At 44.0% G+C, this 25693-nt stretch overlaps 1 protein-coding gene across 1 annotated transcript in view; it reads left to right on the top strand.

Annotated features, from left to right (window-relative positions):
• The window catches only part of LOC122932620 (sterol O-acyltransferase 2-like), a 56506-nt gene that overhangs the window by 7201 nt on the left and 23612 nt on the right, over positions 1–25693 (top strand). The window contains exons 2-8 of the mRNA XM_044287134.1: positions 2934–2986; positions 4924–5051; positions 7153–7212; positions 9499–9606; positions 11868–12150; positions 12586–12658; positions 14825–14909. Coding sequence (XP_044143069.1) covers positions 2934–2986; positions 4924–5051; positions 7153–7212; positions 9499–9606; positions 11868–12150; positions 12586–12658; positions 14825–14909 — 790 coding nt within the window. The remainder of the gene's footprint in view (positions 1–2933; positions 2987–4923; positions 5052–7152; positions 7213–9498; positions 9607–11867; positions 12151–12585; positions 12659–14824; positions 14910–25693) is intronic.

Here is a 25693-nt window from a genome sequence, read left to right as displayed (position 1 = left end):
CCTCCTAAGCTGACCATACACATTACTCCCCTTTTACTATTTAGAACACGTGCACACTGGGCTTATCTGACTGTCAGTAATCTCATGTATTGGTCCAGCCTAGAGGTGTCCATACACATTAGTAGCTGTCGACTGAAAGCCATTCTTCCTGACCCTGCTAAACACATGCACGACAACACATTCATGTGTTCGGAATGGAGGGAGGGGAATAAGCCAAGGCCAAAAAAACTTCTTCCTTCAGAAAACAGATTGGGCATGATGAAATTCTGCATGTCCAACCCTTCTTTTCCTTGACATTTGTGAGGGAATAGTCGGACACCACCATTCACAATACATAGTTGGCTGGTTCTCGCTGTAATTTAACAAGATTGATATAATGAGTATGATCACTATAAGATACCACTCATTAGAAGTAGCTAGTGAATGTAATAAATGGATGTTGGATGCATAGGCTCAGATACACCAACCTCAAGGCATCTATCTTGGTGGCAGAAACCTTTTAACCGCTTCCGGACCGCCTAACGCAGGATCGCGGTCCGGAGGCGGCTGTCTCAGGCAGAGTTACGCGTTGGTGCATCATCTCGCGAGACGCGAGACTTCCTGTGAACGCGCGCACACAGGCACGCGCGTTCACAGGAACTGCAGGTAAGCGAGCTGATCTACAGCCTGCCAGCGGCGATCATTTTTTAACCCCTAACAGGTATATTAGACGCTGTTTTGATAACAGTGTCTAATATACCTGCTACCTGGTCCTCTGGTGGTCCCTTTTGCTTGGATCGACCACCAGAGGACACAGGCAGCTCTGTAATAAGTAGCACCAAGCACCACACTACACTACACCCCCCGTCACTTATTAACCACTTATTAACCCCTGATCACCCCATATAGACTCCCTGATCACCCCCCTGTCATTGATCACCCCCCTGTAAGGCTCCATTCAGACGTCCGTATATGTTTTACGGATCCGGGGATCGGATCCGCAAAACACATACGGACGCCTGAATGGAGCCTTACAGGGGGGTGATCAATGACAGGGTGGTGATCACCCCATATAGACTCCCTGATCACCCCCTGTCATTGATCACCCCCCTGTAAGGCTCCATTTAGACATTTTTTGGGCACAAGTTAGCAGAATTTTTTTATTTATTTTTCTTACAAAGTCTCATATTCCACTAACTTGTGTCAAAAAATAAAATCTCACATGAACTCACCATACCCCTCACGGAATCCAAATGCGTAAAATTTTTTAGACATTAATATTCCAAACTTCTTCTCATGCTTTAGGGCCCCTAAAATGCCAGGGCAGTATAAATACCCCACATGTGACCCCATTTCGGAAAGAAAACACCCCAAGGTATTCGCTGAGGGGCATATTGAGTCCATGAAAGATTAAACTTTTTGTCCCAAGTTAGCGGAAAGGGAGACTTTGTGAGAAAAAACAAAAAAAAATCAATTTCCGCTAACTTGTGCCCCAAAAAAAATCTTCTATGAACTCGCCATGCCCCTCATTGAATACCTTGGGGTGTCTTATTTCCAAAATGGGGTCACATGTGGGGTATTTATGCTGCCCTGGCATTTTTGGGGCCCTAAAGCGCGAGAAGAAGTCTGGACTCCAAATGTCTAAAAATGCCCTCCTAAAAGGAATTTGGGCCCCTTTGCCCACCTAGGCTGCAAAAAAGTGTCACACATGTGGTATCGCCGTACTCAGGAGAAGTAGGGCAATGTGTTTTGGGGTGTCTTTTTACATATACCCATGCTGGGTAAAAGACAACTTTTCCAATTTTTTATACAAAGTTGGCATTTGACCAAGATATTTATCTCACCCAGCATGGGTATATGTAAAAAGACACCCCAAAACACATTGCCCTACTTCTCCTGAGTACGGCGATACCACATGTGTGACACTTTTTTGCAGCCTAGATGCGCAAAGGGGCCCTAACAGGTATATTAGGTATTGCCCAACTTCTCCTGAGTACGTGTGACACTTTTTTGCAGCCTAGGTGGGCAAAGGGGCCCACATTCCAAAGAGCACCTTTAGGATTTCACAGGGCATTTTTTACACATTTTGATTTCAAACTACTTCTCACACATTAGGGCCCCTAAAATGCCAGGGCAGTATAACTACCCCACAAGTGACCCCATTTTGGAAAGAAGACACCCCAAGGTATTTCGTGATGGGCATAGTGAGTTCATGGAAGTTTTTATTTTTTGTCACAAGTTAGTGGAATATGAGACTTTGTAAGGAAAAAAAATAAATCATAATTTTCCACTAACTTGTAACAAAAAATAAAAAGTTCTATGAACTCACTATGCCCATCAGCGAATACCTTAGGGTGTCATTTTCCGAAATGGGGTCATTTGTGGGGTTTTTCTACTGACTGGGCGTTGTAGAACCTCAGGAAACATGACAGGTGCTCAGAAAGTCAGAGCTGCTTCAAAAAGCGGAAATTCACATTTTTGTACCATAGTTTGTAAATGCTATAACTTTTACCCAAACCATTTTTTTTTTACCCAAACTTTTTTTTAATCACAGATATGTAGAACAATAAATTTAGAGAAAAATGTATATATAGATGTTGTTTTTTTAAAAACTAATTTACAACTGAAAGTTAAAAATTTCATTTTTTTGCAAAAATTTCAGTAAATTTCGATTAATAACAAAAAAATGTCAGCAGCAATGAAATACCACCAAATGAAAGCTCTATTAGTGAGAAGAAAAGGAGGTAAAATTCATTTGGGTGGTAAGTTGCATGACCAAGCAATAAACGGTGAAAGTAGTGTAGTGCAGAATTGTAAAAAGTGGTCTGGTCATTAAGGGTGTTTAAGCTAGGGGAGCTGAGGTGGTTAAAGGGATCATCTGATTTATAAAAATTCTTCCATGCTGGCACAAAATTGTTAAACTAAACAAAACCATTCTTATATTGTCATCACAGGTGATGTGTCCGATAACATAACAGGTCTAATAAAATGGAAGAGACACATGGAGGTAGGTGGGCTGTATACACATACTTTATGTGGTGACATTGTGGAGATAAGATAATGAGTTAAAGGGGCTGTCTCACTTCAGGAGATGGCAATTATCATGTAGAGAAAGTTAATACAAGGCACTTACTAATGTATTTTGATTGTCCATATTGCCTCCTGGATTCATTTTTCCATCACATTACACACTGCTCGTTTCCATGGTTACGACCACCCTGTAATTCAGAAGCAGTGGTCATGCTTGCACACTAATGGAAAAGTGCCGGCTTACACACACTTTCATGGTCCCGTCCACATGGCCACCGCTGATTGATTGCAGGGTCTTCGCAACCATGGAAACGATAAGGATTAGGCTGTGGCTGAGGGACAGACAAGAGAGGGTTGTAGTCAATGGAGTATATTCAGAGCATGGTCTTGTTACCAGTGGGGTACCTCAGGGATCTGTTCTGGGACCCATATTGTTTAATATCTTTATCAGTGAAATTGCTGAAGGCCTCAATGGTAAGGTGTGTCTTTTTGCTGATGACACAAAGATTTGTAACAGGGTTGATGTTCCTGGAGGGATACACCAAATGAAAAAAGGGTTTAGGAAAAATAGAGGAATGGTCAAAAATCTGTCAACTAAAGTGTAATGTTGATAAGTGCAAGATAATGCACCTGGGGCGTAAAAACCCAAGAGCAGAATATAAAATCAGTGATACAGTCCTAACCTCAGTATCTGAGGAAAGGGATTTAGGGGTAATTATTTCAGAAGACTTAAAGGTAGGCAGACAATGTCATAGAGCAGCAGGAAATGCTAGCAGAATGCTTGGGTGTATAGGGAGAGGCATTACCAGTAGAAAGAGAGGCGCTCATGCCGCTCTACAGAGCACTAGTGAGACCTCATTTGGAGTATTGTGCTCAGTACTGGAGACCATATCTCCAGAAGGATATTGATACTTTGGAGACAGTTCAGAGAAGAGCTACTAAACTGGTACATGGATTGCAGGATAAAACTTACCAGGAAAGATTAAAGGACCTTAACATGTATAGCTTGGAAGAAAGACGAGACAGAGGGGATATGATAGAAATTTTTAAATACATAAAGGGAATCAACAAGGTAAAAGAGGAGAGAATATTTAAAAGAAGAAAAACTGCTACAAGAGGACATAGTTTTAAATTAGAGGGGCAAAGGTTTAAAAGTAATATCAGGAAGTATTACTTTACTGAGAGAGTAGTGGATGCATGGAATAGTCTTCCTGCAGAAGTGGTAGCTGCAAATACAGTGAAGGAGTTTAAGCATGCATGGGATAGGCATAAGGCCATCCTTCATATAAGATAGGGCCAGGGGCTATTCATAGTATTCAGTATATCGGGCAGACTAGATGGGCCAAATGGTTCTTATCTGCCGACACATTCTATGTTTCTATAAGCCATCAATGTCAAATATCTCCAAAACGGGACCCCCCACGAAGTGAGCGGAGAGCACCCATGCATGCTCATCTGCCCTCCATTCATTTCTATAGGAGTTCAAAAAATAGCCGAGCGCTGGCTCAGTCACTTCCAGCAGCCACATAGAAGTAAATGGAGCGGTGACCACACTTGTGCGGTGCGTTCTACATTAATTTCTACAGGACTTGGATTTTTTTTTTCCGGAACTCTCATAGAACTGAATAGAGAGCGCACTGTGCTCTCCTTCACTTTCAGGGGCCCCTTTTAGAGATAGATGTGTGTCCCAGAAGTAGGGACCCACACCATTCTCACTTTGATGGCATTGTCCAAAATGATAAAAAACCCTTAAAGGACTCTTAGTTCACTATACTAAGAAGCATGTCTAAACTGCTTCAAAGGGGACAGTGATTTAAGGGATCCCTCTCTATCTGGTAAATGTGACATTATGTGGATTCATATTTTTCCATTGTATGTATGCCTGACCCTTATATAACACCTTTCTGACATTAGGAAGTAAAAGCAGAACTTGTGGAGGACATGAACTGCCACCTGAGAATTCTCCTGGATAAAGCCATGACAGAAGCCGTGGAGTCCTACACAAAGGAGGATGAGACTGTACCATCTGGTTTAAAAAAGAGGCAAGTTAAATTGTGGTGCAAAAATAATTGCATTTTCTACTGTAATTATCAGGGACATGCTGAACGTTTAGATCAACTGTGGTATGAACAATGTCCCCTTGTTCTTCATTTTGAATGCTGCTTTATTGGAGTGAGTGATAAGGAGTGGCTAGAGAAAATGATTAACAATAATGATTTCCATTGCAAATATGTATAAGAGGCTCAGGAATATCCCATTACTTATTACTTGTTGATGGTATAGCACCAACACATTCCGCTTTGCTGTAGAATGATGTCATCAATCCCTGTCCCCAGTGGAACTCAATTTACATAATTTCCCTGTCCCATGCACACCATGGGCAACTTTATAGGAAGCCATTTAACCTATCACAATGTTTTTGGAATGTGGGAAGAAACCAGAACAAGTTCAGGATCCCATGTAGACATGGGGACAACACGCAAACTACAAGGAGATTCAAAAAGAACGGTGCAGAATTATAGCTACGGTATTCATAACCAAGAGAACATAACACACAGTGTATCTTTTCATGTGAATACATATCTATCCAAGTTTTATCTTCACCCTACAGATATTTGATGTGAGGTCCACTGGTGACATAGAAGATATCTAGGCGGAAGTCCAGTTCTGTCCTGACACGTGCCACCATATCCTCGGATATGATCATTCAGATCCCGTGGCTGGGGGGCATATACACCGAATTCATTCTTAATGTAGTCTCACAGAAATTGGCGAATTGTTCATTCCAGCATGGCTGATGCAACGTTCTGGTAGGGTTTTATTCAGCTATTGGTGAACATCCAACGGGAAATGAGGAGGAGCACCATCCTGCTGATAGACTTAACATGTCCAGGTAGGAGAGGCCCGTGACAGGATCTTTGGCAAAAAAGAAGGGACTGCAGACTGTGCACCTGCTCATTGCACACATTTACTTTGCTTGATAAGGGCACATGGGTTTTCACAATAGTCTCAATTTTGGCAAATTCCAATATGCAAAAAGCTTTTTATTGCTGCAATCACAGCACAACTTTCATAGCAGCCAATCACAGCACAGCTTTCATAGCAACCAATCACAGCACAGCTTTCATAGCAACCAATCACAGCACAGCTTTCATAGCAACCAATCACAGCACAACTTTTTTTTCCAAGAGCAATTACTTTACTTTAACTACAGGCCTTTACTACAGGCACCAACCTTTTTGAATCACCCTGTATATACAGTAGAGATATTGTTCATGGTCAGATTAAATCCCAGGACCGATCACTATCTATCTATCTCTGTCTGTGTCTGTCTGTTTGTCTGTCTAAGGGCTCATTCACACGGCCATGGTGTTTTGCGGATTCGCATACGGCACATGGCTGGCACTATCATAGAAAATGCCTGCTCTTGTCTGCAATTGTGGACAAGAATAGGACATGTTCAATATTTTTTGCGGGGCCATGGAACTACAGATGCGGACAGCACACGGTGTGCTGTCCGCATCTTTTGCGGCACCATTGAAATGAATGGGTCCACACCCGTTCCGCAAAATTGCGGAACGGAAGTGGACCCGTTCATACGGCCGTCTGAATGGGCTCTAACTCCGTCTGTCTATCTCTTGAAGGTTTTTTCCAGAATCAGCATGTTGATGACCTCCATAGGATGGGGCATTAATATCAAATTGGTTGGGGTCTGACTCTTGACATCTCCACCGATCAACTGTTTGAAGGGGCTACAAGCATTGTGTGAGTGCTGCAGCCTCTTCCCCATGGTCGATTCATTTACCTTCTCTACATATGGTATCAGCGTAGTGGATGCACTGCTAGACTATTGACCATATCCATGGAATAGATAATTAGAATTTAGTGAAGATAAGAATTAATTGTTAAAGGGGTTTCCGGGGATTTTAATATTAGTCACCTATCCTCAGGATGCACTGGAATAGGAACGAGCTTCTTGTAATTACACCTGCTCAACACTGCCATGTTGACAGCGAGCAGGTAAACAACAAAGGGAAGGCATTTATAGTGGTGCATGCAATGAATACATTGCTGTTATAGCAGGTCTTCAATATATAGTTTGTATATAATAGTACTGCCTTCATTGATTTCTTTACTTTTCAGACCCCGTGGGTCACTAACAGATAGAAGGAAAGTTTTTCTGCATCAGGCATCAATACTGGAGTAAGTTCTATTATTTTGCTATTATTTTTTTTCATAATGTGATCCTTTTAGGTCTGTTTCCTCATATATTTTTCTTGAGGGTAGTGATATTTTGAGGGTACTCTATACCTATGCCTTAAGCTAGGTGCACATCACATTTCATTTGCATTCTTCTGCTCTGTCAGAAGAACAGAAAGCAAAAAAAAAAAAAAAAAAGATCTTTTATTTTGAGCATCTATTGTCATTTTACATTTGTTTTAACCATTTCTGTCTGAGATCCGTTATTTTAGGCCTCATGCATATGACCGTGTGCCAGGCATGCCCGTGCTGCGGACCGCAAATTGTGGTCTGCGATGCATGGGCACCAACCTTGTGCCCGCTGTCTGTTGACGCTGACCCCTTCGCTTCAATGGGGTCCATGATCCGCATCCAACAGTCCACACCACAAAAAGGAATGTATGCACTACTTTTTTGCTGTGCGGAGGCACAGACAGAAAACCCATGAAAGCACTCCATAGCGCTTCCGATCCGTGCCTCCCTTCCACACCGTATCCCTTGGATTTCAGACCCATTCAAGTGAATAGGTCCGCCTTCCGCCGGTGCCGGTATGTTGTGGACCCGCTGTTTGCAGGTCGCAATACGGGCATGGACTTGCTACGGTCGTGTGCATTAGGCCTTAGAAGAGGGAAAAAGTCCTCCACTAAGGACTTTTTTGCCGCCTAAAATAACTGATCTCAAATGGAAATGGCTAAAATGCATGCAAAATGAGCACAAAGGATCATTTTTTTTTTAAAGTTTTTTTTCTTTCTGATGGATCAGAAGAACGGAAAACGAAACAGTGAGGTGAACCTAGCCTTACTCACCATTTCTTTTATAAATAGAATTGAATGGCACACAGGACTGCAAAGAAAAAGGGGGTCAGTCAGCACACCCCAATGCGCAGGTGCGCGCTGCCATGGGTAGAAACACAAAGAAAAAAAAACAATCACTCTGCAAACCAATGAAAGTACAATAATGCCATAGTAATAAAAATATTCTGGTGCTAATGCTATGCTTATTTTGTAAATTTGAGATTCTTGGCAAATACATTTTGTACAAAATTATTTGGGCCCGTCTGCCACACTTCAAGGCGATCTCTGTAAGATGGGAACCTAACACTAAATGCTACCTGTTAAGTGCCATAACGGCCACCATAAAATTCAGGGAGTGCAGGTTCCACATCCATGCTGGGTCCACTCTGCTTTTTATCATTTTTGGTGCCAAAATGGCATCCATTAAATTCAGGGAATGCAGGTACCAACATGCATGCTGAGTCCACCCTATACCTCTCCTGGTGCTAGACGGCTTCCAAATGCAATGAGAGTCTACTCTATACCTCTCCTGGTACCAAAAGGCTTGCAGTGTGTGCAGGGAGAGCAGGCTACAGCTTTATACTTACACTAATTAAAATCAGCCTATGGGGCAGACAGGCTGGTCAGGGGTGCAAGACTAAATGGAGTCAGCCACAACTCCGGTACAAACTGCAAAGAAAAAGGAGGTCAGTCAGCACATCCCAATGCGCAGGTGTACGCTGCCATGACACACAGGACTGGACATATGGTTCATGAAGGCAGGGGTGTAACTACCATAGCGGCAGACCATGCAACTGCTATGGAGCCCAGTCTTAGTTGGGATTATCTCCTTTTCTACTGGAGGTGAAAACTTCGTTAGGACTCTACCCTCTAAAAGAACAACTTTTAGCAAATGAGGCAGTGGGAAAATGGCCCATGGGTCATTAAAAGGGGTTTAGGCAGAAACCATTCTGCCCTGTGTGGGGGGCCTGGTTTGATCCTTGCTATGAAACCCTTACTTCTCTATGTACGCCACTGCATGAAGGCCTACTACAACAATCTTGCCATGGTACTACAGTCCCCTCCACTCTATTGTGTTGTTGTGGCAATTCCTAGACACTGTGGGCTCTGCTTGTCTTTTTTTTGCGCCATATTCCTCACCGCACTCAATAGAAGCAGTAAGGGTATGGCAGTAAGAGTACATTCACACTGACTGACAGGAACCTGAAGGGGGGACATACTGATGTTATCATTTAGGCTTGTAAGTTGAGATGGAGACCAGGAGAGGCTGCAGTACGATACCATTAAAATAACACTACCCGTATAACAGACTTATGTCTCATAAAGTAGATAAGGAGGTATTTTTTTGATATGGAAGGATTTGGAGGGGTGGCCTTTTTATTGTACACTATCCACAGTGTATGCCAGCGCTTTGTAATTGTTTGTATCTAAGATGATGTCCCATGGTGTTTTACAGTGAATTAATGGAGGTGGAACACTTCCAAACCATCTACCACATGTTTGTGGCTGCTCTTCTTGTTTTTGTGATCAGCACAGTTGCTGTGGATATTATTGACCAGGGAAGGTAAGTGAAGATTTGCGACCTAACATGCCATCCAAATATCGAACCATCCACTTATTGTCACAAATAGGTAGGGATAAGTCAAGGTTCAGAAGGTAACACAAGCACAAAGGGTTACTACAATATCAAGTAATACTAGCCGAGGTCAAGAGCCAGGAGATAGTGTCAGTACAAGGGGTAACACCAAGTCAGAGTCAAATACAAGCAGAGGTCAAACAGACAGAAGTTGCATATGCAGGATACGCTAGTGAGGTAGTAAGACCAATTACAGGCAACCTGTGGCCAGCATGTTACCTGTTTAAATAGGTCCTCTTGATGGGTCACGTGACATAGCCAGCATCACATGACCCATATCCAGCATCTCAGTACACCTGAGCGCCGATTCATTAACATCGGCGCTCACTTCCCCTCCTGCTCATTGTCTAGGAGATGGAGACCGCTGGCCGCACTGAGGAGACGTGCGCACCTGGGTCCTCCCTGCCCTGAGCCCTCTTGTTACCATGGAGACGCCTCCTCATGAGTGGGATGCCCGTTACACTTATCTCAGTGTAGACCTGTGCTGCATAAGTGTCTGTACAATGTTCTCTGCTGTAGTGCATTGTGGAAGATACAGGGGCATATTTACAATGGTGTTTGCGCTTGTTTTTGTAAAAAAAAAAATGCTGTTTTACACAGTTTAATTTTATTAGTCACATTTACTACTGTTAGTGTAGCTTCCTCTAATAAAAATTAAGTTTGTCAAGGATCAAGCGATTCACCGGCCAGGGGACAATAGGCACACACAGAGTTGGTGTACAATAGGCCGAGTTTACACTTCAGTTATTTGGTCACTTTCAGTTATTTCCATCAGTTATTGTGAACCAAACACAGGAGGAAATCTTTCCATTATACCTTCTCTCTGTGTAGCCTTTACTATGGGTTTTGGCTCACAATAACTGATGGAGATAACTGATCAAATAACTGAAGTGTGAACTCCGTTTTAGAGTCTGGGTTTCCCCTTTTTCCGTGTTTATTTATACACAAACACAAATCGAATCAGATGTTTATGGTATAGAGTAGAGATGAGCGAAGCGAGCTTCGGATGCTACATCCGTAGCTGCTTCGCAAAAAAATGTGGTATAATACTGTACAGAGATCCATCTCCGTACAGTATTAGAATGTATGGGCTCCGATGAGCCGAAGTGAGTTATCCACGAAGTTGTGCGAGACTTTGTTGAATAACCTCTGAAATTGATTATTACAGTGAAAAACCACTTTAAAAATTGGAACCGAACTTGACTTCGGTTCCAAGTGCAACTTTGGAACTGAAGCCGAGTTTGGTTCTAAGGTTTTGGAGCCTGAACATTCCAAGGTACCACTTGGAACCAAAACCGAGTTCGGTAAAAGGTTTTTAACAGTAGAAATGACTTTCTGAAGTTATTACCCGAAGTCTAGCGAGACTTCGCAAAGTAATAACTTCGGCTCATAGGAGCCAATACATTCTAATACTGTATGGAGCGCTCGCTCCGTACAGTATTCTAATGAAGTTTTATGCTAATCGACTACGGATGTTTCATCTGAAGTTGATTCGCTCATCCCTACTTACAGCCTAGAACATGCCAACAGAGCAAGAGAGAGTTAGCCTTACAGAGTTCTGTGAGGGACAATGCATAGACACTAATTCACACAGAATACTTCAGGTAATGGGGCTTGGGTAAAGAATAAGGATCTATATATATAGATCAATTTCTGTTGCAGGCTCCCACATATGAGGTAAGAGCAGAAAGTAACATTTGCATCTATGGTGAAAAATACCATCTTGGGGGGGGGGGGGGGGGCCAAAAAGAACCTTATGGGACTAATGCATGTTTTCCTATTGGGGTGGTTCTTCCTGAGAAAATGAGCAAAGAGCAATAGGGAGACATTCAGTCCAGATTTTTCTATTCTCTGCCATTGCCTTCTGAATCTTGAGCTTCAGTGTGGATGATAGACGGTGTGTGAGCCTATTCTGTCTCCAATGCTCCTAGTATGTCCTGTCCTACTGCTGGAAAGTGTGTACCTCTATCATGTTGTAGAGTTTGAGGAACCACATATCTACATACCAGGAGAGAAGCTTCTTGGACACGGTCCTTGCAGTTAACCTTGATAACAGACCATGCTTCCATCCACCCTGAGAAGATAAAGCTATTGGTTTTCTGTATTTTTTAATTTTATTGTTTTACCCACTTTTCTTGATGCAGATCTCTGTATATCTTTGTCCTGTGAGTTTTGTTTTCTATCATCAGGTTAGTTCTGGAGTTTGATCTCCTGTTTTATTCATTTGGGCAGTTTGGGACTGTGGTTTGGTCATGGATCTGCCTGTTCATATATTCGCTCCTGGTGCCCTACAAAGTGTTGTCTTTCTGGGGCTCCTGGTATCCAAAGTCAAAGCACAAGCTCCTGCTATCCACCTGTCTGGGGATACTCCTGCTTGTGAGCCAGACGTGTGTACTCTGCATTTTCCCCATCTATGTGGTAAACCATTACCGGCTGCCTCCAGCTTCGAGCTTCATCGTCATTCTGGAACAGGTGAGTTCAGAGACCAAGCAAGTGCCTAACCTTGGTTCACATCTTTCCATGGCCACAGTGAAGGGCCTATGAAGAAAAAGTTTGCAACTGCTCCCCCAAATTCACCACCAAGAAAATAAAACAATGACTGTATGCTGTCTGCAATTTGCATTTTGATGCAGTACAGGACCACACCACTAGAACAGAAAATGTCAGTGAGATTTTTAGAACATTGCACATGTAACATCTGGAGCTGTCAAGCATAGAGTGAACTCTAAGACCAAACTGTTATTGTCTCCTTACATTTTATAGCGTGAAAATGGATCCAGCTGAAGTCTTCTTTTGGCCACCTCATCCTTACCCCTACCCTGGATTGCTGAAATAATAGTTAATTTAGGGCCTACATATACGATATAAAATGAATTATTGATGCATTGTTATTCTGTCTTTTTATAGGTTCGCTTCCTAATGAAGACTTACTCTTTTTGTAGAGAGACAATTCCAGTTCTGCTACAGGATGAAAGTAAAGGTAATAGCATGTCGGCCATACTGACCATTCTTCCACACTACACATCATGTCTAGTTTCGGTATGAGTACATGTGTTTGTACTGTCTCTCTTAGCTTTGCTAATTTGGACACTGCAGTTTTTCCCTGTTGCTCTTTATTAGACTATTCACGCTCTATCACTGTGCAATGTCTCCAGATTCTTACTTGGATAGGAGTCTAGCTCAGAGGCTTACCAGAGCATTGCAATCTCTTCAAACAGCTCATCAGTGGTGGGTGCTGGGTGTCATATACTGATGACCTATCCTCAGTGGAGGTCATGACTACCACACAAACAACGCAATTGAATGGGGCCCCCGCCTGTCAGGGTGCCCCTCCAGGCCCCCTGACAAGCGAGTCAAACAGTGCCACGTCTTCCCCAGGCAGCGCTGTTGGTTCTTATAGTCTTCAGGCCACTAGACCTGAAGTCTATGCAGCAGTACAACGGTGCAGGCTGCTGTGATTACCATAACCCGCTGCTCCTGGTATAAGGCGGCATGATGATGTCACACCCCACTGTGTCCTGGCACAGGCGAGTGAATTTTTTTTCCTCACTGCTGGCCAAAGTACAGAGGGGAGGGAATTAAAGGGTGCACTTCTGGGAAACATTACAGAAATTGCTGGGGGCGTGAAAATACAGGGAACACTGCTGGGCGGACATAAAAATACAGGAAGTACCACTGGGGACATACAAATAATGAGGCCACTGCTGGAGAACATACAAATACAGAAGGCACTGCTGGGGAACATACAAATACCAGGAGCACTGCTGGGAAACAAAAAAAAACAGAGGCCACTGCTGACTGACATTAAAATATTGGGGTCACTGCTGGGAGACATTATAGTAATTTCTGGAGATGTAAAAAGACAGGGAGCACTGCTGAGGGACATAAAAATACAGTATTCACTACTGGGGAACATTACAGTAGATGCTGGAGACCTAAAAATACAGGGGGTACTGCAGTACAGAGAGGAGAGCATTATAATTAAAGGAGGCAATGCTGAGGGACATTATAATAAAACATGAGGCAATATTACAGTACAGAGAGGGACATTATAAATACAGGGGGCACTGTTTGGAGACATTAAACATACTGAGGGCTCTACAGAGGGGCAATTATAAATATTGAGGGTATTATAGTAATACAGCGGACACTGATGGGGGCATAATACAGGGGGCACTACTTGTACAGTATATAGGGGAGAGCATTATAAATAAAGGGGGCACTTCTAGAGGACATTATAATAATACAGGGGGCAGTACAGAGAGGGGGAATTATGAACACAAGGTGCATTGTTTTGGGGCATTAAAAATACTGGGGGCTTTACAGTAGAGCAATTCTAAATTTGAGTGGTATTAAATACTACTACTGACATTACTGGGGGCAATAAACATATGAGGGGCACTACTGGGGTATTATAAATACTGGGGGCATTACAGGAGGGGCATAGCTGATTTGATACTACTGGGGTTATTGTAGGTGCATTATTATTGGGCACAATTTGAAGGACACTGCGCTCTTGGAGAGCATTATTACTATAGGGGGGAATGTATGGGACACTTATTAATGAGGACACTCAATTATTACTATTGGTGGGACTTTTGGGAGCACTTTGGAGAATTTCTGTATGGAACTGTTATTTTGTAAGTATTGTATTTGGGGGCATTTGGAAGGAGAGTGAGCACAGTATTGGGGGTTGCAAGAGGATAATACTGTTGGGTCACTATCGGAAGAAGGATGATGGAAAAGTCAGGAATCTAACATGTCTGTGTGGCAAACTCTGCAGAGATGAGACACAGCTGATATACTTTGTCATGACAGTCTGGTCCGAAGAGGTAGTGCTGTGGGTGGAGCGCCATTTCAGTTTTCACCTCAGGCAGTAGAAGAGGTAGATTTGGCCAAGGACACAGCTTTCAACTGTATCAGCGCCCTGATGGTGTGAATAGACAGGGCTGTCCTGATTCGGGTCCCCGACCTAACTTTGCTTGGGGCCCCATAATTGCTAAGCCTGCCCCTGCCTATCCTGGGGATAGGTCATCAGTATTAAACACTTGGACAACACCTTTAAATGACCCATAAAAGATTCTGTACAGGAGAAGTTTCATATGGTTTTATGACTTTGTTTTTAATGATTTTCTTCATGTTGCAGAGAAAAATGCCAAGATGCCTTCACTTTCTAGTTATCTTTATTTTCTCTTCTGTCCAACCCTGGTTTACAGAGACAGCTATCCCAGGTAAATCCCAAGACAAGTTGTTATTAATGACACCCATACACATTAGAATATTGCTGGCTAACCCACTGTTTTCAACAATCATAGAACTGAAGGAATTTCCCTGTGTTGCCAGCGCTCTTGGACAGCACAAAAGAGTTGTACAAGGCAACCTGTACCAAGTAGAACGCAACTTTTTGGTACCATGCCCGGGTTTTGCGCATGGCGTTATAAGGCTTTAGAACGATCAGAGAGATCAACTCCTCCCATATACCGATTGTAGTCGACGATACAATCGGGCTTGAGGACCGTTGCCGCGGCACCTCGCACAGGGACAGGGGTGATGCCGTTACAGTGAATTGTGGACAGTACAAAGACAATTCACAAGGACAATGGTAAGGGCACGGGTCTCACCCCTGGGGATAGGTACCTGGAGGGGTGGGTAGGGAGGCCGCGTGGAATTTTTCCGCACAGTCCCACAAGCAGATGTGGATCTGGCGGCGAGGGACTGGAACAAGGGCATACTAGTATAAAAGTTATCCACATACAGGTGGTAACCCCTTATCTAGCAGTGGGTGCATAAGGTCCCACACAAGTTTCCCGCTAACACCCAGAGTGGGGCGACATTCTGGCAGTTGAATACGGGAATCTCGCCCCTCATACACACGAAACTTGTAAGTGTACCCTGAGGTACTCTCTCAAAGTTTGGACAGCCTCACCCCATACCTCGCCTGCTTAGAGGGAAAATACTGGCGGAAAATGAGTCTCCCCTTGAAAGCAATGACAGACTCATCAACCGCAACCTCCCTTCCAGGTACATAGGCCTCCAACAATTTGGCCCCAAAGTTATCGATGACCGGCCTGATTTTGTACAGGCAGTCATAGGCAGGATCACCTTGAGGGGGAGCCTCAAAATGGGAGCGTGTCATGGGGTCTGGTAGAGGACGTACCCATTCCAGTACTGACACAGTTTTTTTTTACTTGGCTGGCTAGTCAAAAAAACCAGTGCAGCACGAGGCCCCAAAACATCCTCATCTCGGCTGCACTGACCGGAGTCCAGCTTCCGGCCCAAGCCAAAAAGGAGCCCGGGTGTTGAGCAATGAACTGTTGGGCATACAAGTTTGTTTGCTCCACCATCAGGTTAACAAAGTAGTCACTGAAAAAAAAGACTAAAATAGTCATATTCACTGAAGCCCACTGTGGGAATCTGGATTCCTGGTTGGCCAACAAAATCAGGAATCACAGGCTCAAAATCCTCTGGGGTACACCATGCAGGTTCACTGGTAGGGGGCTCAGGTGGACTTATCTGGTGGGCTGGAAAACTAGTAAGAGCCCCAGAGCTGCTCGTACTAGTGTGGCACAGGGTCCCTGGCATAGCGGTCCCCTTGCTCTGCCTGGCGGCGTCTCCGCTTCCTTGGGGGCTCATCATCATCGCTAGATGATAAGGAGGACGCGGATGACAAGAGGAAAGTGGGGTCATCCTAGTCCTTACTGGGGCTCTTGGAGGCAAGCAGGGCGTATGCCTCCTCGGCCGAGGTTGTCTGGCGGGCCATAGGGGAGTGTGTGTGTGTGCGTGGAAAACTTTATTTAGTGTGCATGGGGGCACGGGTGTTTGCAGACTTTGCCCTAAACCTAACAGAAAAAAAAATGTAAGTTAAAAAATGTGAAAACCCCCAAAAAGGCGCTAACTGAAGCCGTCTGGGGTGGGCGGGGGCTGGCAAGTTGCTAGTCAAAAAACCCAGTGCAGCACGAGGCCCCAAAACATCCTCATCTTGGCTGCACTGACCGGAGTCCAGCCTCCGGCCCAAGCCAAAAAGGAGCCCGGGTGTTGAGCAATGAACTGTTGGGTGATTGGTGATTGGTGGTGTATTATCACACCACCGATCACCATCCTATTCCGGGTTATCGGGTCACCAGAGACCCAAATAACCCGGAAACGCAGCAAACCGCAGGTCTGAATTGACCTGCGGTTTGCCGCGATTGCCGATACGAGGGGGGGGGGGGGGGGTGTCACAGGACCCCCCTCGGCATTGTGACAGAGTGCCTGCTGAATGATTTCAGCAGGCACTCTGTTCCAATCACCGTACGCCGCGCGGCGGTGATCATAAATACACATGACGTACCAGTACATCATGTGTCCTTAAGAGCCAGGGCATCATGATGTACCGGTACGTCATGTGTCCCCAACAGGTTAACTTGCTCATCTTATAAATGTAAGAGGACTCTGGTCATTTTGTCCCAGTCTATACAGTAAAGTTGAAAGTTTAATTCAGTAAAACAGGATGTGTCATATCCATTAATCTGCATGGGAGATATGTGCTGGTCCCTACATTTTATTGCTATTGGTCCCATCCTTATCCATAGAAACATAGAATGTGTCGGCAGATAAGAACTATTTGGCTCATCTAGTCTTCCAACTATACTGAATACTATGAATAGCCCCCGGCCCTATCTTATATAAAGGATGGCCTTATGCCTATCCCATGCATGCTTAAACTCCTTCACTGTATTTGCAGTTACCACTTCTGCAGGAAGGCTATTCCATGCATCCACTACTCTCTCAGTAAAGTAATACTTCCTGATATTACTTTTAAAGGATAACTGTCACACTTATACCCTAATTTCAATTTTCATATATGTAGTTACTAATAACATGATATTCCAGAATCAGTTACTATTAGACTGACTTACCCCATATTTAATAAGATTCAGCCCTTAGCAACCAGTCTGCATAAAACTGCAATTTCACTATTCAGTTAAGATGGCTGCCACTGCCCTCCCCCTGAGGCAAATCCCGCCTGCCCTCACTAGCCAGTAACAATAGCCCCCCAAAAGTGTCAGTAACCAGAGCCCTCCCCCCTAAAGGGTTAATCTCCTGCAGCACAAAGGGGTCCTCTTACCACTTGTTGCTTTCATTTATACACTGAGCAGATGGCAGATCTCCCTTCCCTGGTGTGCGCTGCTTCGGCTCTGCATTGTCCAAGTCTGCTGAGTGAGGAAGCGTCTGCCAAGCGCAGGGACAGGGAGAAGTGCACACAGCCCAGGCACTGTTATCAGCTGCTAGGGAGGACCTGGCTTTAATCATTTACTTACAGTCCCTGGCTGTCAGTAATGTGACCTTGCAGGCTGAGTGCTTCTGCGTCCTCCGTCCTTCAACCAGGGCCGTCTTTAATATTGATTGGACCCTGGGCAAAAATTTACTTGGGCCCCCTGGATCCCGCCTTCCCACACCTTATCATGCAATCACGCCCTCCACCACAACACACACAAAAAATCCACACATCTGGTAGAGTACAGTGAATGACTGTAAATACTTCCAGTTCTGAAGACTCCAGCAGCTCAGGATCAGTGTTCTGGGCAGCTGGGCTCAGGCTGGAAGTGGGCACCACTCTGCAGGAAGGAGACCAGGGCTCGGCTCACCCTAGTGTTACAGTGCACCGCAGCACCCCACAGTATGCAGTATAGCACCCTATAGTATACAGCACCACACAGTTTGCAGTATAACACCCCACACTATACAGTACCCCACAGTATATAGTAGAGCAGTATAGCAGCCCACAGTATACAGCACCTCACAGTATACAAAACCTCACAGTATACAACACCTCACTGTATACACGATACAGCCCCACACACTATACAGTACAGCAGTATAGCACACCACACTATACTGCACCCACAGTATACAGACCCCTACAGTATACAGTACAGCAGTATAGCACTCCACACTATACAGGCCCCCCACAGTATACAGTACAGCAGTATAGCACTCCACAATATACAGCCCCCCACAGTATACAGGCCCCCCCACAGTATGCAGGCCCCCACACAGTATACAGCCCCCCCACACAGTATACAGCCCCCCCACACAGTATACAGCCCCCCCACACAGTATACAGCCCACCACACAGTATACAGGCCCCCACACACAGTATACAGCCCCCACACACAGTATACAGCCCCCACACACAGTATACAGCCCATCACACAGTATACGGCCCACCACACAGTATAAGGCCCCCCCACAGTATACAGACCCCCCACACAGTATACAGCCCCCCCACACAGTATACAGCCCACCACACAGTATAAGGCCCCCCACAGTATACAGGCCCCCCACAGTATACAGGCCCCCACACAGTATACAGCCCACCACACAGTATACAGCCCACCACACAGTATACAGGCCCCCACACAGTATACAGCCCCCCCACACAGTATACAGCCCCCCACACAGTATACAGCCCCCCACACAGTATACAGCCCCCCACACAGTATACAGCCCCCCCACACAGTATACAGCCCACCACACAGTATACAGGCCCCCCACAGTATACAGCCCCCACAGTATACACGCCCCACATAGTATACAGTCCCACACAGTATACAGCCCCCCCAGTATACAGCCCCACACAGTATACAGCCCACCACACAGTATACAGTCCCACACAATATACAGCCCCCCACAGTATACAGTCCCACACAATATACAGCCCCCCACAGTATACAGACCCCCACACAATATACAGCACCCCACTATACAGTAGTTTACAGTATATTAACATAACAGCCCCTGTCACCTTTTTCTGATGTAATGTTCACACAAAAAAGCTCCACAGTTAACTTCTGCAACACTCCTGATAGGACCTGTGCTGACCTCATAGCCATGTGACCAGTAATTGCTAGGTTACTGGTCACATGGTGATGATGTCATTAAGGTCCTAGATCACAACGTTAAAGTACACAGGCAGCTTGACACACCCAGGGCAGTAGCTAGCAGGGCTCAAGAGGCAGCTGCCTTGGGCCCCCCAGGAGCAACTGGGCCCGGGGCAGCTGCACCTTTTGCCCCTTGGTAAATACGGCCCTGCCTTCAACACATAGACGACCCTGTATAGCAACCTGATTTTAAGCAGAGGTAAAAGTAGGCAGTACAGGGAACTAAACAGTGGAATTAAGGGGTAATTGAATACACAGTGAAAAGTTTAAATAGGGCCACCGAGGAGATATTAATCACCACAATCCAATACTCGAAAAAAAAAATATATGACACTTATAATTTAAACCTTTGCCCCTCTAATTTAAAACTATGTCCTCTTGTAGCAGTTTTTCTTCTTTTAAATATTCTCTCCTCTTTTACCGTGTTTATTCCCTTTATGTATTTAAAAGTTTCTATCATATCCCCTCTGTCTCGTCTTTCTTCCAAGCTATACATGTACAAGGTCCTTTAATCTTTCCTGGTAAGTTTTATCCTGCAATCCATGTACTAGTTTAGTAGCTCTTCTCTGAACTCTCTCCAAAGTATAAATATTCTTCTGGAGATATGGTCTCCAGTACTGAGCACAATTGTCACCGCCAGTTCTGTGAGAAGGTCTGGCAGACGTTCTTCTCTACCTCTTGTATGACGTTCTTTGTTTTGGTTTCACTTTGTCATCTCCTTTCCATAGAAACCATAGAATGTATCGGCAGATAAGACACTCGCCTATATGCTCCTTAGTTTGGGATCAAGCCAGTTGGTAGTTTATTTATACGTTTCAGTTATCTGCAACTTCATCCGTGACAACAATACTCCAAATGAGGTCTCACTAGTGCTCTGTAGAGCGGCATGAGCACCTCCCTCTTTCTACTGGTAATGCCTCTCCCTATATACCCAAGCATTCTGCTAGCATTTCCTGCTGCTCTATGACATTGTCTGCCTACCTTTAAGTCTTCTGAAATAATGACCCCTAAATCCCTTTCCTCAAATACTAAGGTTAGGACTGTATCACTGATTTTATATTCTGCTCTTGGGTTTTTATGCCCCAGGTGCATTATCTTGCACTTACCAACATTAAATTTTAGTTGCCAGATTTTTGACCATTCCTCTAGTTTTCCTAAATCCTTTTCCATTTGGTGTATCCCTCCAGGAACATCAACCCTGTTACAAATCTTTGTGTCATAAGCCTTACCATCGAGGACACACCTTACCATCGAGGCCTTCTGCAATTTTGCTGATAGAGATATTAAACAATATGGGTCCCAGAACAGATCCCTGAGGTACCCACTGGTAGCAAGACCATGGTCTGAATATACTCCATTGACTACAACCTTCTGTTGTCTGTCCCTCAGCCACTGCCTAATCCATTCAACAATATGGGTATTCAAGCACAAAGACTGCAATTTATTGATAAGCCTTCTATGTGGGACAGTATCAAAAGCCTTACCAAAGTCTAGATAAGCAATGTCTACTGCACCTCCGCCATCTATTATTTTAGTCACCCAATCAAAAAAATCAATAAGATTAGTTTGACATGATCTCCATGAAGTAAACCCATGCTGTTTTTCATCTTTCAATCCATGGCATTTTAGATGTTCCACAATCCTCTCCTTAAGTATGGTTTCCATTAATTTCCTTACTATTGATGTCAGGCTTACTGGCCTATAGTTGCCCGATTCCTCCCTACTACCTTTCTTGTGAATGAGCACAACATTTGCTCATTTCCAATCTTTTGGGACAACTCCTGTTAAATAAATCTGTTAATGGTTTTGCTAGTTCACCGCTAAGCTCTTTTAATAGCTTTGAGTGTATCCCATCAGGCCCCTGTGACTTATTTGTATTAATTTTAGACAGCTGATTTAGAACATCTTCCTCTGTAAAGACACATGCATCAAAAGATTAATTAGTCTTACTTTCTAACTGAGGTCCTTTTCCTTCATTTTCCTTTGTAAAAACTGAACAGGAGTATTCATTGAGGCAGTCAGCTAGTTCTTATTCTTCTTCCATATACCTTCCTTCTTTTGTTTTTAATTTGGTAATTCCTTCTTTTAGTTTCCTTTTTTCGTTTATGTATCTGAAGAATGTCTTATCGCCTTTCTTCACTGACTGAGCTAATTTCTCTTCTGCCTGTGCTTTAGAAGCTCTTATAACTTGCTTGGCCTCTCTCTGCCTAATCTTATAAATTTCCCTGTCATCCTCTTTTTTTCTTTTCTTTTTTTTTATAATTACTAAATGCTATTTTTTTGTTTTTAATTATTTTGTCCACTTCTGCTGAGTACCACAGTGGTCTCTTCCTTTTTCTGCTTTTACTAACAAGCCTAATGCAATTATCTGTTGCCTTCAATAGTGCCACTTTTAAGTAGTTCCATTTCTCCTGGACTCCATTGAAACTGTTCCAATGTGATAGGGACTCGTATACCACTAATCTAAAATTAGAAAAGTCTGTTTTTCTAAAATCTAAAACTTTAGTTTTTGTGTGGTGTGACTCAGTCACTGTACTTATAGTAAACCACACTGACTGGTGATCACTAGATCCCAAGCTTTTCCCTACAGTAATATCAGATACCAAATTCCCATTTGTGAATACTAAATCAAAATGGCCTCCTTCCCGGTTGGCTCCTCAACTACTTGCTATAGAGATAATCCCAGTAGGGAATTTAGAATATCTGTACTCCTGGCAGAACTAGCTATTTTGGTTTTCCAGTTTACATCAGGAAGATTAAAGTCTCTCATAATGATATCTTCCCCTTTCAATGTAATTTTACCTATTTCCTCAACTAGTAGATCATCTAATTCTTTGACTTGGCCAGGTGGTCTATATATCACACTTACACGAGTTACCTTATGATTATCAAGCTGCAACGCAACCCAAACTGAATCTAAATTGGTCTCGCTGACTTGTATTAAATTTGATTTTATGCTATCTTTCACATACAGGGCCACCCCTCCTCCTTTCTTGCCTTCTCTGTCTTTCTTATATATAGAGAGAACCCTGGTATTGTTATATCCCAGTCATTACTCCCATTAAACCATGTCTCAGTAACAGCCACTAAAACTATATTCTCAGATGCCATTATAGTCTCAAGTTCATTGATCTTATTCCCTAGACTGCGAGCATTTGTAGACAAGACTCTGAGCTTGTCATTTCTTAACCTTTGTGCTACTGTCATCTTCTGGCATTGTTCCGGGGGGGCAGTCGGACAGCTGGATTATCACTCTTTTGCCCCCCCCCTTTCCTAGTTTAAATGCTCTTCAGCAAATACTTTGAACTGTTCACCGAGGACACTCGTTCCCTTGAGAGAAAGATGCAAACCATCTTTCTTGTACAGTTCTTTTCCATTACAATGAGAACTAACATGAGACACAAAGCCAGACACCATTCACCAAGCCATACATTGAATTCTTTAATGCGCATCTTCCTGTCATGCTGAAGGTTATGCACAGGCAAAACTTCAGAGAATGAAACAGTCAATGCAACCTCCCTTATATCATTACCAAGTGTGTGAAAAGCTTCCTTCACCTTTGAAACCTCATTATGAGCTAGATCATTTGTCCCAAGATGGACAATAACATCCACCTCCCTTTCCTGCTTTGCTTTCCTAACAATATTAAGGATTAGCGGTAGCACCAGGGAGACACCAGGGAGACATCTCACAAAACCATTTTCCTCAAACTTCACACCTCTTATGATAGAATCGCCCACCAACAGCTGCTTACTATCAGTCCTCATCTTATCATTTTTGTCTTTGGCTGCAGTCTTGCATACTTTAGGCATAGAAGATGATTGTTCCTCACCCACTGTGCCTGAGCCATACTCCATGTTGCTCTTGCGCTCTGAAAGTGCTGCAAATGAATTATGGAGAGCCACAGACTGTGGGACATGTCTTCTATCCACAACTCTAAGTCTACCAGAACCTGCACTAACCCACCTTCCATTTCTAGGGGGCCTCTGTGGCAGTGGCATTGCAACATTCCCAGCCTGAGTTTGTTTAACAGTTAATTTCCAAATCTCAGATTTCAAAAATGCAATTTCCTGCTGCATTATGGAGAGCTGTCTACAGATCAGACAGCATCCAAACTTCCAAAGAGTGGAACCTGAAATAAAAGCACAATTCCTGCACAGAACCATGTCTGCCATTTTAAAGAGGGGAAAGATTTTAAACAAACAAATCTTACTTTTTTATGTTGTATCCACCCCCAGATTATCTCCTGAGTATCTCCTGCATATCTCAAATGCACTTAGTAATGCTGCACTTTGAGAATTCTGCAAGATATCAAAGCTATCAAGACAATAGCAAAACCTGTCTAACAAATGTCTTACCTGTTTTGAAGCACAGTGTCTGAGTAGCCACCAAAAACACAGCTGAAGTTCTGCTGTTTTGAAGCACAGTGTCTGAGTAGCCACCAAAAACACAGCTGAAGTTTTGTTACAGTGGAAAAGCTCTAAGTGAGGGCTCTTTCACACCTGCGTTATGGTCTTCCGGCATAGAGTTCCGTCATCGGGGCTCTATGCCGGAAGAATCCTGATCAGGATTATCCTAATGCATTCTGAATGGAGTGAAATTCGTTCAGGATGCATCAGGATGTCTTCAGTTCCGGAACGGAACGTTTTTTGGCCGGAGAAAATAGCGCAGCATGCTGCGCTTTTTGCTCCGGCCAAAAAAACGGAAGACTTGCCGCAAGGCCGGATCCGGAATGAATGCATATTGAAAGGCATTGATCCGGATCCGGCCTTAAGCTAAACGTCGTTTCGGCGCATTGCCGGATCCGACGTTTAGCTTTTTTAGAGTGGTTACCATGGCTGCCGGGACGCTAAAGTCCCGGCAGCCATGGTAAAGTGTAGCGGGGAGCGGGGGAGCAGCATACTTACCATCCGTGCGGCTCCCGGGGCGCTCCAGAGTGACGTCAGGGCGCCCCAGGCGCATGGATGACGTGATCGCATGGCACGTCATCCATGCGCATGGGGCGCTCTGACGTCATTCTGGAGCTCCCCGGGAGCTGCACGGATGGTAAGTATACCGCTCCCCCGCTCCCCGCTCCTACTATGGCAACCAGGACTTTAATAGCGTCCTGGGTGCCATAGTAACACTGAAAGCATTTTGAAGACGGATCCGTCTTCAAATGCTTTCAGTACACTTGCGTTTTTCCGGATCCGGCGTGTAATTCCGGCAAGTGGAGTACACGCCGGATCCGGACAACGCAAGTGTGAAAGAGGCCTTAGTCTCCTGAATATCTTAGATGCACTTAGTAATTCTGCACTTTGAGAATGCTGCAAGCTATAATTAGGCAAGCTAATACTATGTTGCTATATATAAACACACTCCCACAAAAGCTCCTCCCCCAACAACAAATTTAACACCTTAATCACCCTATGCTCATTTGCAATCAGACAATAGCAAAAAACTGTCTAACAAATCCCTTACCTGTTTTGAAGCACAATGTCTGAGTAGCCACCAAAAACACAGCTGAAGTTCTGCTGTTTTGAAGCACAGTGTCTGAGTAGCCACCAAAAACACAGGTGAAGTTCTGCTGTTTTGAAGCACAGTGTCTGAGTAGCCACCAAAAACACAACTGAAGTTCTGCTGTTTTGAAGCACAGTGTCTGAGTAGCCACCAAAAACACAGCTGAAGTTCTGCTGTTTTGAAGCACAGTGTCTGAGTAGCCACCAAAAACACAACTGAAGTTCTGCTGTTTTGAAGCACAGTGTCTGAGTAGCCACCAAAAACACAGCTGAAGTTCTGCTGTTTTGAAGCACAGTGTCTGAATAGCCACCAAAAACACAACTGAAGTTCTGCTGTTTTGAAGCACATTGTCTGAGTAGCCACCAAAAACGCAGCTGAAGTTCTTCTGTTTTGAAGCACAGTGTCTGAGTAGCCACCAAAAACACAGCTGAAGTTTTGTTACAGTGGAAAAGCTCTAAGTGAGGGCTCTTTCACACCTGCGTTATGGTCTTCCGGCATAGAGTTCCGTCATCGGGGCTCTATGCCGGAAGAATCCTGATCAGGATTATCCTAATGCATTCTGAATGGAGTGAAATTCGTTCAGGATGCATCAG

Source organism: Bufo gargarizans, chromosome 3, assembly GCF_014858855.1.
Source record: "Bufo gargarizans isolate SCDJY-AF-19 chromosome 3, ASM1485885v1, whole genome shotgun sequence".
In the NCBI taxonomy this organism is placed as follows: Eukaryota; Metazoa; Chordata; class Amphibia; order Anura; family Bufonidae; genus Bufo; species Bufo gargarizans.
The sequence above is the reverse complement of the archived record's forward strand: the minus strand, read 5'-3'. Positions and strand labels throughout refer to the sequence as shown.